At 40.5% G+C, this 13,667-nt stretch overlaps 1 protein-coding gene across 7 annotated transcripts in view; it reads left to right on the forward strand.

Annotated features, from left to right (window-relative positions):
* The window catches only part of birc6 (baculoviral IAP repeat containing 6), a 117,248-nt gene that overhangs the window by 21,998 nt on the left and 81,583 nt on the right, over window positions 1–13,667 (forward strand). For 4 of the 7 annotated variants that reach the window (XM_073869392.1, XM_073869394.1, XM_073869397.1 and 1 more), the window contains exons 13-32: window positions 81–237; window positions 347–482; window positions 1,008–1,139; window positions 1,220–1,386; window positions 2,839–2,975; window positions 3,710–3,871; window positions 3,966–4,097; window positions 4,223–4,320; window positions 5,583–5,730; window positions 6,011–6,144; window positions 6,218–6,354; window positions 6,467–6,673; window positions 6,791–7,090; window positions 7,353–7,452; window positions 7,558–7,772; window positions 7,874–8,082; window positions 8,159–8,505; window positions 11,593–11,812; window positions 12,654–12,790; window positions 12,878–13,015. In XM_073869392.1, coding sequence (XP_073725493.1) covers window positions 81–237; window positions 347–482; window positions 1,008–1,139; window positions 1,220–1,386; window positions 2,839–2,975; window positions 3,710–3,871; window positions 3,966–4,097; window positions 4,223–4,320; window positions 5,583–5,730; window positions 6,011–6,144; window positions 6,218–6,354; window positions 6,467–6,673; window positions 6,791–7,090; window positions 7,353–7,452; window positions 7,558–7,772; window positions 7,874–8,082; window positions 8,159–8,505; window positions 11,593–11,812; window positions 12,654–12,790; window positions 12,878–13,015 — 3,413 coding nt within the window. Of the gene's footprint in view, window positions 1–80; window positions 238–346; window positions 483–1,007; window positions 1,140–1,219; window positions 1,387–2,838; window positions 2,976–3,709; window positions 3,872–3,965; window positions 4,098–4,222; window positions 4,321–5,582; window positions 5,731–6,010; window positions 6,145–6,217; window positions 6,357–6,466; window positions 6,674–6,790; window positions 7,091–7,352; window positions 7,453–7,557; window positions 7,773–7,873; window positions 8,083–8,158; window positions 8,506–11,592; window positions 11,813–12,653; window positions 12,791–12,877; window positions 13,016–13,667 lie in introns of all 7 variants that reach the window. The other 3 variants (XM_073869396.1, XM_073869398.1, XM_073869395.1) reach the window with 3 other exon arrangements.

Consider the following 13,667-nt stretch of genomic DNA (forward strand, 5'->3'; position numbering starts at 1 on the left):
GCATTTTTTTGTATTGTGTTGACACCTTTGCTGTTTATGTATTGTAATGATACAGTTAAATTAAGCTCTCTTTCTCTCAGCTCCAGTTGGGATGAGCATGTTTTCGAGCTGGTCCTGCCCAAGGCCTGCATGGTGGGACATGTGGACTTCAAGTTCGTGCTGAACAGCAGCATTACAAACATCCCTCAGATCCAGGTCACACTGCTGAAGAACAAGTCACCAGGCCTGGGCAAAGTCAACGGTGAGTACAGGCAAAGGCAAACGAGAGTCCTTGAATCTTGACAAACAACTCGATTTTATCAGCATTTGTTTATCTCTTGCTACATTTTTGTTTAAATGTTTGTGTAACGAGACGGCAGTGGACAGGCAGATTGTCTTCCCCTTGTCTCACGTCCTTCACTCAAACGGAGAGAAGAATGGGCAGCCACACCTGCATGACTTCTCAGAAGACATCCAGTTCATGGATATAGAGGAGACACCAGGTAAGAGTACTGTGTGAAGGGTCTCGTTGACTAATATTAAAGTGTTCTTATGTATTTATGCCAAAATATATGTAAGGGAGTGTGATCGCAGTGAATAATTGGCATGAAACAAATTCAAAGCATTTCCAGGAAATGTTTTTTCTTTCTGTAGAAATGTAGTCTTGTTTAAAGCATGGGCAATATAGGTCAATACTCACATGGTCTTTTTTCTGACCTATAATGTTTATATATATATAGACTGCATTTTTTAATTTATTTAATCCTACATTTTGAAGGGCACTAATATTTTACCATATTTTACAAGATGTGATATAAGTCTCAAGTGTGCCCAGAATATATCTGTAAAATTTCAGCTTAAAATGTTTTCATGATAAAATTAATTTATCAGAGAATGTCCAAAATGCCCTTATATTGGTGGAAGCAAAAAGGCACTGTTTATGTGTCTATTCCTTTAAATGCAAATTAACTTTATACACAGGTTATATCTGACCACATTCTTTAAAGATTCTTATCTTTCTCTCATAGGCTCCAGGCTTTGCCCCTTTCTGCAGGAACATAAGGATGATATCTTATGCGGGCCGGTGTGGCTGTCCAGCGGACTGGATCTGTCTGGACATGCAGGGATGCTGAGCCTTACCAGTCCCAAACTTCTCAAAGGTGCATCTGAGATACCATTGAAAGACATTTATAGCAACCATTAGCAGTAGTCTTACAAAATACTCTGTCTCTGTCTTCAGGCATGGCGGGGGGCAAGTATCGATCGTTCCTGGTTCACATCAAGGCCGTGAATGATAAGAGTATGGATGACAGCTTGAGGCCGGTGGTGCGGATTCCCTCAGTCAAACCCCATAGCAGTAAAGCTCATTCGCTCTCATCTTTGCTGCAGAGGGCCCAGTCCACCAAGGTATGAGAAATCACATTGTACTGAAGCAAGAACTCAAGGTTTCTCCAAAAAATTCTAGTTAGGATGTATAAATAAGATGCACATGGTATTGCAATACAGCCCCCTATTGGCTGTATAGCAGCATTGCTTTAATAAAGTAGTAATACTCAGTGTCAGGCTTTCATTTAGAGCAGGGGTCTCAAACTCAAATTGGCTTGGGGCCATTTCTGAGATTGACATTTAATCGGAGGGCCACAGAGCTATTTTAAGGTTAAAAAAGTACAATATTTCTGTAAATTAAAATTATATTATTTAATGTATAATAAAAACAATGTTTTTATCTTTTAAATATACATTATTTTATAAAAGTAAATCGTTTCTTAACCTTCCCTTTAATAACTAAGGCCTATTTAAACATTGCACTAAACTAACAAATAAAATTTCTGTATACATTTATAAACTATTATAAAAAAATACCATCAGTAAGTGTTTGTGTTTTGATTTATTTTGGATTGTTTACAGTCATAGTATTGATTTATTATGTTCCATCTTTGTTATTCCACAGTTTTAATGAATTTGCTATTACAGGTATATGTGGAAAAACATGAATAAGTGAAAGTGATCCTAAAACTTCTGAATGGGTAGTCAATGTTACATAAGCTAGTTAAACTGAAAAAAATTATAATACTGCTAGGTGTAATTGCATAGCAAGCTAACGTTACATAATAATCTATTATACTTCATTATATATAGCAGTATACATACTTTTATGCTCTGTATGTTTCTCCTCATCTTTCCTCTTTTAATCTGGCACTTTGATGGCAATTTTTCTTATCTGTAGTTTATGTGTTGCATTACATCTATGGCTCTGCCTCATACATGCGGTGTCTCCATTGGAAGCTGTGACTTGTTGATGTGAGCCCCACCGCAGCTCTTCTCTGAGTAACAGCTGATATTCACCCGGAAGTAACAAATCTTCTTTGGACAAACACAACAAAGTCCCGACCAGATTAACTGATTGCATGGTGACAATGATATGATTGACGCGAGGTTCAGATGAGGAATTAAAGTCCGATCACGCATTCCGTTATCCTCGCAATCTCGTAGCGGGCGACTCATGGCTGCGTATAGCAACAGGTGACGCCACGCCACGGAGCGAAACTTCCGCTTCTGAGCACTTTAGAAAGTAAGAAACGCCTTGACTCGTTTTAACATGCGTTGTTAGACGCGACATGCGAACGAACGTTTAAATTAAAAATGAAATGAATATGAAACGAAGTGCATAAAAATCTTTCTGCGGGCCAGATTATGTTATATTGTTGAAAGGTGCCACGGGCCGCAGAGAGGGGGAGGGCGGGCCGCAAATGGCCCGCGGGCCAGGAGTTTGAGACCACTGATTTAGAGGGTTGGTCTATGCTCTCTTTAGACTTAAAGTATAGCCTAAATGATGAACTTTTATAATTCTCTCTTCAGGAAAAGGCTTCTACATCTAAATCAGATCCTTCGCAGGCTGCCCCTAAGAAGCCTGATAATTTGCGCGGCTGTGACTTGCTCCAGGAAGTGTCTGTCACTATCAGGAGGTTTAAGAAAACGTCTGTACCCAAAGAACGGTAAGAAAGATCAGTATATTCCCTCAACATCCATTTTCTTAAAAAAAAAATACTGATAATTTACTCACCACCATGTCATCCAAACTGTTGATGTCTTTCTTTGTTCAGTCGAGAAGAAATTATGTTTTTTGAGGAAAACATTCCAGGATTTTTCTCATTTTAATGGACTTTAATGGACCTCAACACTTAACAGTTTTAATGCAGTTTAAACGCAGCTTCAAAGGACTCTAAACGATCCCAAACGAGGCATAAGGGTCTTATCTACCGAAACGATTGTCATTTTTGGCAATAAAAATAAAAATATGCACTTTAAACCACAACTTCTCTTCTTCCTTCGGCTGTGTGACGAGCCAGTGCGGCCTCACGTAATTGCGTAATGACGTGGAAAGGTCACATGTTACATATATGAAACGCACATTTGCGGAACATTTTAAACAATAAACTGACACAAAGACATTAATTAGTATCATTCGACATACAACAACGTTGGAACGGTCCTCTTTCTGCACACTTGTAAACACTGGGGCGTAGTTTCGATACGTCATCCGTGACCTCTTGACGTGATGACGTATTACGTGAGGTCGCGCTGGCGCACAGGACCGAGGAAGAAGAGAAGTTGTGGTTTAAAAGTGCATATTTTTTAAATGAATTATCTGGATTTTTTTAAGAAAATGGACTAATCCTTTAAGTGCATAAAGTAACCATGCTATCTTTGTCGTCTTACAATTTCCCAGAGTGCAACGCTGTGCGATGCTCCAGTTTCCTGAGCTTCATGAAAAACTTCTGAGAGGTTTGTGTAAGGAAAGAGATGAAGGACAGAGCTCCGAGCACTGTCAGAGTCTCATTCTGGACATCCTCTGCTGGCTGGCAGGGGTCTACTCGAACGGATCCTGCAGGTGAGTTGCCACTGTAAACATGTTTGGGTTTTTTAAGTGTCGAGTTTTATCGATTTTGTCTCTTTTAAATGAATTTCTTTGTGTTCTCCTTTAGTTTGAGAGAGGGGAAGGAAGGGCTTCTGACCAAAACCAGGAAACGGCTGACAGAAATCATCAGGACGTGTTTCTTTGAAGCCGGGCGTAGTATAGCTCATAAATGCTCTCGCTTTCTTGCACTTTGTATTAGGTGAGTTTGTGACTTCTCTCTTCAGGCTTGTTATTTAATAATTTGTGTCACGGTGTAACTGATGAAGTAGACTGGTGTCGACAAATGCGCTGACGTAATGATCATTGGTGTTTTTGGTGTTTCAGTACCGGTAAAGGAGACTCTGGGCAGCAGGGCTTTGGCCAGGCTTTGTTTAAAGCTCTTCTGGATAATATGCCTTATTTGCCTGCTGCAGCCACAGGAGGTAATTGCTTGACGGTAGTTTGTATTTGTACTACACGTAATCAGAAAAGAGGTACAAAAGCTGTCACTGGGACAGTTCCCTTTGAAAGGTACTAATATGTAGCATTTAGGTACAGATCTGTAGCTTTTTGAGGTATGAATATGCCCAGTTTAGGTACTTTATAATAGGGTTTTGCTTAGGGGTGTAATGATATATGGATATGGATCAATACTTTGATTACATTTCTAAAAATACGATGCATCGTTGCCACGCATATAATATCGATATGAGGTACCTTTATTTTGACACACTATCCACATCTTCATTCATTGAACAGTAGCCAATGTGCGCATTTTTATTTATTTTCATTTAATTTCTTCGATATTGTATCGCATCGTAAAGAACTGTCCGGTTTACACTCTTAGTACCGCTCCAATACTGTAGCTTTTATCTGAAAGTGCAGGGGTTTTTTTTCTTCAAAAAATTAATAAAAGTAGAAAGATCCATACATACTTTGCTAGTTTGCCAGTCTTTATTATCGTTTCATGGGTTTGATTTTTCAGTGAAAACACATACTGATAAATGTGTACTTTAAATGCATTGCGATTGCGAACTGCTTTGGATTCAAGTGTCTGCCAAATGCATAAATGTAAATGTGAGAAACACTGCCAATAAAATTTGCCAAGCAACGACTGTTGGATTGACAGCTATCAGTGCCAGGAACATTTAAAGGGGACATATCATGAAAATCTGACTTTTTCCACGTTTAAGTGCTATAATTGCTATAATTTTACTAGAAAATGTAAAAAAGAACAACCAAGTAACTTAGTTATGGTAAACCATTCTCTGCAAACGTGAAAAATAGGCCATTGACATTTGGTTCCCCCTGTGATGTCAGAAGGGGATTAATACCGCCCCTTAATCTGCACTATCCAATCACGGCACTGCCCTTTAGTGCAGAGATCAGCTTATTTGCATTTAAAAGGAAACACCTCACACCTACAAAGGGGCAGTGTTAACATTATATAATAAATAATCTATATGCTATTTTGACCTAAAACTTACACATATGCACTCTGGGGACACCAAAGACTTATTTGACCTCTTAAAAAATATGTCGCCGCAAGTCTCTTTGGATAAAAGTTTCTGCCAAATGTGTGAATGTAAATGTAAGGCTTTGTTCATAAATCTGAAATTGAGATTATAAATAGGGAAAATGTATCAATTTGTTTACAAAAATAAACAAGTAATACCCGTTTTCTTTTTCTCTGTGCGTCTCGCAGGATCTGTCTTCTGGTACTTTGTCCTGTTAAATTATGTGAAAGATGAAGACCTGGCTGGCTGTAGTACCGCTTGCGCCTCTCTGCTCACTGCTGTCTCTAGGCAGCTGCAGGACCGCCTGACTCCACTAGAGGCACTGTTGCAGACCAGGTCAGCTGACTGCCTCTTCAGTTCATCACTAAACTATATGAGTTTCATAAAATATTCATACTTAAATAATGAGATGAATATAATGTCTCCACACAGATCTGATATATTTTGTCCATTGATGCAACAGTTCTTTTTCTATTCCTAATATTTTTGCATAATGTTGTAGTTCCCCAAGTAGTGTAAACAAGCAATTTACTCCAAACAAATATTCTGCTTGAGTTCAGTGCTTGACAAGTATATATATTTTTTTAAGCATGCCTGTTTGTCTGTGTCTGTTCAGATATGGTCTGTATGGGTCTCCCTTCGACCCTGTTCTGTTTGACCTGGAGGTGAGTGGGTCTTCCTGTAAGAATGCCTTTAACAGCAGTATCGGGGTCCAGTCGGATGAGATCGACCTGTCCGACATCCTCTCAGGTACGTCTTTTCTCACATCTTCCCATCTTCATGGGATCACAGGTGTCTCATATATATGTGTGTATAATGTCAGGTAACGGGAAAGTGAACACAAGCGGGGCAGCGGAGGGCAGTTTCACGGCCTTGACTGGCCTGTTGGAGGTCGAACCCTTGCACTTTACTTGCGTCTCTACAAGCGACGGCACAAGAGTTGAGAGGGATGATGCAAGTATGTTTACCGGTACATATCCCTCTTTCCTTTTTCTCTCTTTAATGATTTTTTAAACAGTGTTCTGGTACAAACTTTGGTTGAAAAAAACTGATCAGACTGAGATCTTTGTGAATGTTTACCGTGAGCACGTTTGGTGTGACGCCCACGGTAGCTGGGCTTTCCACCGGAACCGTCGGTGAGGCGTCCACGGCCCTGAGCTCAGCTGCGCAGGTGGCCCTTCAGTCGCTGTCTCACGCCATGGTTTCAGCCGAACAGCAGCTGCAGGTTCTTCAGGAGAAACAACAGCAGCTTCTGAAACTGCAGCAGCAGGTAGAAGAAGTAATTAAATTTCACACTCTCTTATATTGCAATGTATTAAATAATGTATAGATAAATTCAGTGCGTATAGAATGAGAACGTTCTGATTGTTCTGCATTGCTTTGTGTAATAAAACAGAAAGCCAAGCTGGAGGCCAAACTCCATCAGACAACATCAGCCACTGGTGCATCGGGTGTCGTCAACTCTGTGCCGTCCAACCCGTCCTCCGCCCCAGGCTTCTTCATCCACCCCTCAGATGTCATTCCTCCCACCCCTAAGACCACTCCACTGTTCATGACGCCGCCTCTCACCCCACCAAATGAGGCTGTGTCAGCAGCCATAAGCGTGGAACTGGCTCAGCTCTTTCCGGGGTCCGTCATTGACCCTCCACCTGTGAACCTTTCAGCCCAGAATAAAAACACACACAAAGCCAAACCGGTCAGTACTAAAAACCACCTGATGAGAAAATCTCATTTAACAGAGAAAGGCCATGTCTGAATTTATTGTCTGAAATCAAACTTTTGTTCACAAACAGGCTCACATTTGAGGCTAGTGGGTTATGTAGTGATGAAGAATTTGTTTTAGTTTCCTGTATTGGAAGTGTGTTGTGCAGTTGTGTCACTTTAAACCTGTGATCTGTGCTAATCCAGCATTTGTTGATTAAATAAAGTAAATTGTACTTTGTGTTTTCTCTTTGTAGAATCCTATTGGTAGTGGCCTGGCATTGGCAATGTCCCAAGCCTCTCACTTCCTGCAGCCACCACCACACCAGTCCATAATAATAGAGCGAATGCATTCAGGTAATCTAATAAACCATGTACGACACTCCAGAACTCATTTTAGAGGTACAAATTTTGAATGGACACTTTTGTAATCCCTAATGTCTTGATGTTCCTTCCTATTAGGTGCAAGGAGGTTCGTAACCCTAGATTTTGGGCGGCCAGTGTTGCTGACAGACGCTCTGATTCCCACGTGTGCTGACTTGGCCTCCCTTTCCATTGACATCTGGACTCTCGGAGAGGAAGTGGATGGGAGGCGACTCGTAGTCGCCACGGATATCAACACGCACTCCCTGATTCTACATGACTTGCTGCCCCCTCCAGTCTGCAGATTCATGAAGGTTTATAGACATTTATCATGACTGAAATAGAAATGGGACTTTTTTTAATCTACATTCATTAACTTTAAGCCACTATCACTCTTTCTATACCCCTCTCCCAGATCACTGTGATTGGTCGATATGGCAGCACTAATGCTCGTGCTAAAATCCCATTGGGTTTCTACTATGGCCACACCTACATCCTACCATGGGAAAGTGAACTGAAGCTGATGCATGATCCATTGAGAGGTGAAAGTGAAGCCGCCAACCAGCCAGATCTGGACCAGCATCTGTCTATGATGGTGGCTCTACAGGAAGACATTCAGTGCAGGTCAGTTAGCTGCAAAGTGCCTCTGAATGTCACTGATATAATGTATGCCATTTCCAACAATGCTAATCTCTTGCAGGTATAATCTGGCCTGTCACCGCCTTGAGACGCTGCTTCAGAACATCGACCTGCCACCTCTCAACAGCGCTAACAACGCACAGTACTTTCTTCGTAAGCCAGACAAAGCCGTAGAGGAGGATTCCCGTGTTTTCTCTGCCTACCAAGATTGCATTCAGCTGCAGCTACAGCTCAACCTGGCCCATCATGCCGTGCAGAGATTACGTGTGTGTCTGGGTGCCACCCGCAAACACCTGCCTGAGAACTATGACCCCAGAGAGCTGGTCCAGAACTCCTCCACAGAGCAGCTCCGAACCATCATCAGATATTTGTTAGATACACTGCTCAGCCTACTGCACTGCTGTAATGGTAAGTTTTAACTCGCTATTTTGCATGCACAAAACCTTCATCGCTGTGTGTTGCTAGTCTCTTTTAATGAGGTCATTAGGATGCGTTCCTAATTTTGGTCATCCTAGTAACAAATATGTTGAGTAACCTCTTAGTAAATGATGAAAGACGAATGGCGTGAACTTCACTGCTTCACTCTCATAAACTTGTTAAACACAGAGATTATCCAAAACTATGGGAAAAATCTATATGCATTTTAGCGAGGGAACCAGTGTCCCGCTAACTTCCGGGCTTGGCCTACAAAAATACGTCCCCTGCAGCACTCGCATAAAGTAGTTCTCACTCACTGCATGATTTTAGCCCAAATTTTTGACTCAGCAAAAAGGTTTTGGGAAAACGCCAACAAATGTCCGAAATCACGGCAAGTCGATGCACATTCACGCGAATGACAATCAAACAGTGTGAGCTATCAAACACACACGATCTGAAAGAATCACTGATGAGTCATTGACACCCGTGAGACATCTGGCATGCTAGATATCTGGACCTGTCGGCTATTCAAAATCATGCCGTGTGAAATGAAATAACTGAAAATAACATTGGCGATGACCTATAGCCATTGAGAAAGTAACATAAAGGGCAGCTGAAAGTTCGGGGAGGAGTCTATCCAACCATTTCCTCCTACATAATCTTATTTTTGTTCTTTTTGATGCAAATAAGTGCCCATGCAATTTGTATGGCAAGCTTCTTGCGGGCTATGATTTTAATAATAATCCCAGTCTCATGTGAGAACTCCGGTCTTGCACCCGTGACCTCGCATTGTTACCACATTGTGCCACTTCTCACATGTGTTTGGTTGTGAAACGTAGTTTGGGGACCAGGACAAAGTTGGCGATTCTTTCTACGGTAAAGTCATGCAGTGTGAAACCCCTTGTCGCCGATCCATTGTGCAATGTCAACAAAGCAGCGACTGAGCACTACTCCAGATAGTCATGCAGTGTAAAAATATCATCTGTGACTCGACTACTTTGAAAATTGTGCAGTCTGAACTCAACATACCACCGGCGAGAGCATCAAAGTGGCCAGAAGTGTTTTTTATTTTCAATGAGAGCCGGCGGCGAGCAGGGTCGTGGTGCATCATGAATGGTGTGAGCATCGGGGAGAGTTGAAATCAGCTCAACATTATGGAAATGAGCTATGATGCGGTTCAGCGGCAACCAAACGGCAGGCGGAAGCGTTCGGCGGCAACCAATCGGAAGATAGAAAACTCAGAGTGCATTAGAGCGTCAAAGCGTCCACTAAACTTTTTCTATAGCGTCGTTGGCAGTGTAGCCAGAGCGTTTTTTGACGCTCTCACAGGAGACGTGTTAGGTGTATCTAAATAGTTGTTGCTATTCACTTTTTCTGCACATGTTGCTCAGTTGTTAACACTGGTGGGTGTGTGACTCTGTTGGAGGGGGCGGTGCTCTGACTGACAGACGCTTTGCAGAAATCGAAACAAAACATTAGACATCTTTATGAAATTACGAGAAGTTAAAAAAATGCTTTGTTTTGAAAACTATCGCTGTTCTGTGAGCGAGAGGTGCTGAGCCAGTCAATGTGCTCTGTGCAGCTCTACAATTTTAGTAAGATTTTTTTCATTTTAAATAGAAAACTAAAAATGTAAAGGAAAAGTGTATGTAGCGGTCAGTGTTTATAATTGGGGTGGCCTGCTTTAAAAAATCTATTTATGGGAAACTTTGCCTTATGTGCTTTCATTAGGATGATGTGAAAGATCATTTAAAAAGAAAAAGTGTTAGTTGCTATGTTCTGAAAACTATGACAACAATCTTTCCCTCAAGCAACTTTTCTTTCCCCTGATGTAATCTGGGCCATGTGGGTGGGTGGAAAATATTTACCAGTGACATTATAACCTACTTTTCACAATCCAGTCTGATTCTTTTTGGTAAATGAAAGTCCACCCTACATGTAGCAATGTAGCGACAAGGTTCAGTTTTTTTCTTAGCACTGTTTTGCAGGAGTTTGGTTTTTGATGTAAAGTAAAGATCCAGTGTTTGTAGAAGCAACTATTTATTATCGAGTAATCACAATGTGACATTAATTTAATTAAAGTAAAAAAGTTAAAGAATCTGTACTTCGGGGTTATTTTGAAAAGAACAAGTAAGGCTTCTGATCAACTGTAGCTTTGACAAGTTTTAAAAGTCACAATGAAACAGAACTAGCAATTGTCTTATTCTCCCCATCGTGACGTATATTCGAGTGAAACGATTTCTGAAATAAGAAAAAGGTAGGGCGGGACTTCAATTCGTTCATCGAGAATTGTTTGGATTGTTGGAAGTTGGTTAATGTTGTTATTTGCTAATTGCTGCGATCTTTTTCCGGGCCTTGCCCTCCCGCCATTCCTCGTGACCAGAAGTCCAATTTATAGTCGTGCGTAAGGTCTATGCCGTAAGTTATCCGTGGTCTGCATGTTTGTTTGCTCGTCGATGCGGATGATGACGCAAAAGTATAAATAAAAACCGACACATAACACATGCTGTCGCGGCTACGCCGTAGGACCTACACACAACTATAAGGAGCCCTTAAAGAAAGATCCTTACGAGGAGGGGAGAAGCTTGGCTTTTTTATTTAAGATTATGAGGGCACATGATTTTTCAAAAAAGTAATGACGCTCACAAATAAGTTGTTTGTAAAACATACCACAATATAAAAAAATATATATATTTGTAAGAAACAAAAACCTTTCAATATTACATTAGTAAATTAAATTTACATTATGAAGCACAGTGTATTTGGCTCTTACCCTACAATATTTCCTGCTGTAGATATTCTCTTGATATTTCAGTTTATTGTAAACCACATTTTGTGTATGTTGTGCTTAAATTTGTCTTATTTTTGGATTAAGTTTCCTAGAAATACATCCGTTTGGCAATGTGACCTTTTATATATGAAAAGGTGGAAGAGTGGGGTTGTCAGTCAAACTTATGTACCCTCAGATTTTCCAGTGATTATTTTCACTTTACTCAGTGGAATGACACTTTATAGCATAATATATTAGCAATGTCTAGCACTGATGTAAAAATATGTTTTTTTCTCTCTCTCTCTCAGGTCATTCTGTGCCCTCGGTGTTGCAAAACACATTTCATGCCCAAGCGTGTGAAGAGCTCTTTAAGCAGCTATGTATCAGTGGAACTCCTAAGATCCGTCTGCATGCCGGTCTGCTGCTGGTTCAGCTCTGCGGAGGGGAGAGGTGGTGGGGTCAGTTCCTATCCAACGTCCTGCAAGAGCTCTACAACTCTGAACAGTTGCTCATCTTTCCTCAGGACAGGTAATAAAAACTGCTCTCACCTTGGTATATCTGTTGCTCCTTTGGTAGAGCAGATTTTTTAAGTGTACTGGTCGGGCCAGTGGTTCAGATTTTTGTGCCCCCTCCAACACGCACACAAAAAGCACTAAAATAAAACTGGCATGGTTATTGTTTTTTTACCCATGTAACCTTAAAGGAATAGTCTACCCTTTTGCCATATTAATCTATGTTATTACCTCAACTTAGACGAATTAATACATATCTATCTTTTTTCAATGCGTGCACTGTACAGCGCGTCGTGAATGTGTTAGCATTTAGCTAACACATTTAGCATTTAGCTAACACATTTAGCATTTAGCTAACACATTTAGCGTAGACCCATTCATTCCTTTGGTACCAAACAGGGAAGCCACCAAACACTTCCGTGTTTTCACTATTTAAAGACTGTTACATGAGGAGTTATACAAGTAAGTATGGTGCCACAAAATAAATTTTTTTTTGGTACCATAGGAATGAATGGGTCTAGGCTAAATGCTAACACATTCACAACGCGCTGTACAGTGCACGCATTGAAAAAAGATAGGTATGTATTAATTTGTCTAGGTTGAGGTAATAACATAGTTTAGTATGGCAAAAGGGTAGACTATTCCTTTTAAGGGATAGTTCACCAAAAATTCTGTCATTGTTTACTTACCCTCAAGTTGTTCCAAACTAAATTTCTTTGTTTGCTAAATACAAAGGATGATATTTTGAAGAAATTTGTTTAGCACTGTAGCATTCACTCTGTGTTTTGCAAGAGCTATTCACATAATTTTCGTTTTCATAGATTTTTTTATTTAATAAAAGTTTTTTATTTCCTCAGAGTGTTTATGCTGCTGTCCTGTATTGGCCAAAGATCATTGAGTAACAGTGGAGTCCTAGAGAGTTTGTTAAACCTGCTGGACACACTGTTATCACCCCTGCAACAGACTACTGCAGCACAACCTCGTAGGACAGAAGGTGTGTATATTTGTGTGCGGTTTCGTGAGTATTAGAAAAAGGGTTTGATGTGATGTACATAACTCATTTGATTGTGTTTGTCTATAGGTGTGTTGGATATCCCCATGGTCAGCTGGGTGGTCATGCTGGTTTCACGACTGCTCGACTATGTGGCCAGTGTGGAAGATGAAGCCAGTGCAGCAAAGAAACCTCTAGGCACTAAAGACAGAGAGAGGTCATTCACAGGTGAGACAGGTGTATGGGAGAGCGAGATGGATCTTTCACAGGAGAATGTCTGTAGAGAGAGTGTAAAAACCTTTATGATTTTCACAAAAGTTTAATGCTTTCCAGAAAATGTTCTTCTTTAAATATATAAACATACAATATATCAAACAAAAGAACAGACCCTCTGCTTTAAAAAAAAAAGTGCCATCCTACCTTAATTAGTTCTCTTTTTATCACCTCTAAAATATGGGCAGGTTTCTTCAAAAATAAAAAAAATTGCGCAAAAGCTGATGTAATTGCATTTTTGTAAAGAACTTTTCTTAGAGATCAGATTCAGATCGATGATCAAAACATACACAGGGTCCTTGCTGTTTGCCCTAAGGCAGTGCTTTCCAATCCTGGTCCTTGAGTGCCCCCTCTCAGAAAGTTTTAGATGTCTTTTTATTTAAAACACCTGTTTCAAATCATCAGCCTCCTTCCAGAATGGTTAACATGTCTCCCTAACAAACTAATCAGGTGTGTTAAATAAGGAGACATCTTCAACTTTCTGGGAGGGGTTACTCGAGGACCAGGATTGGGAAACACTGCCCTGATCCCAAGTTCAGACTGCACTAATTTAGCCCTGATTTTGACTTGCCGTCAGGTTTAGAGAAATCGCCAACAAATGCCCGAA

This window comes from Misgurnus anguillicaudatus, chromosome 7, assembly GCF_027580225.2.
Source record: "Misgurnus anguillicaudatus chromosome 7, ASM2758022v2, whole genome shotgun sequence".
Taxonomy (NCBI): Eukaryota; Metazoa; Chordata; class Actinopteri; order Cypriniformes; family Cobitidae; genus Misgurnus; species Misgurnus anguillicaudatus.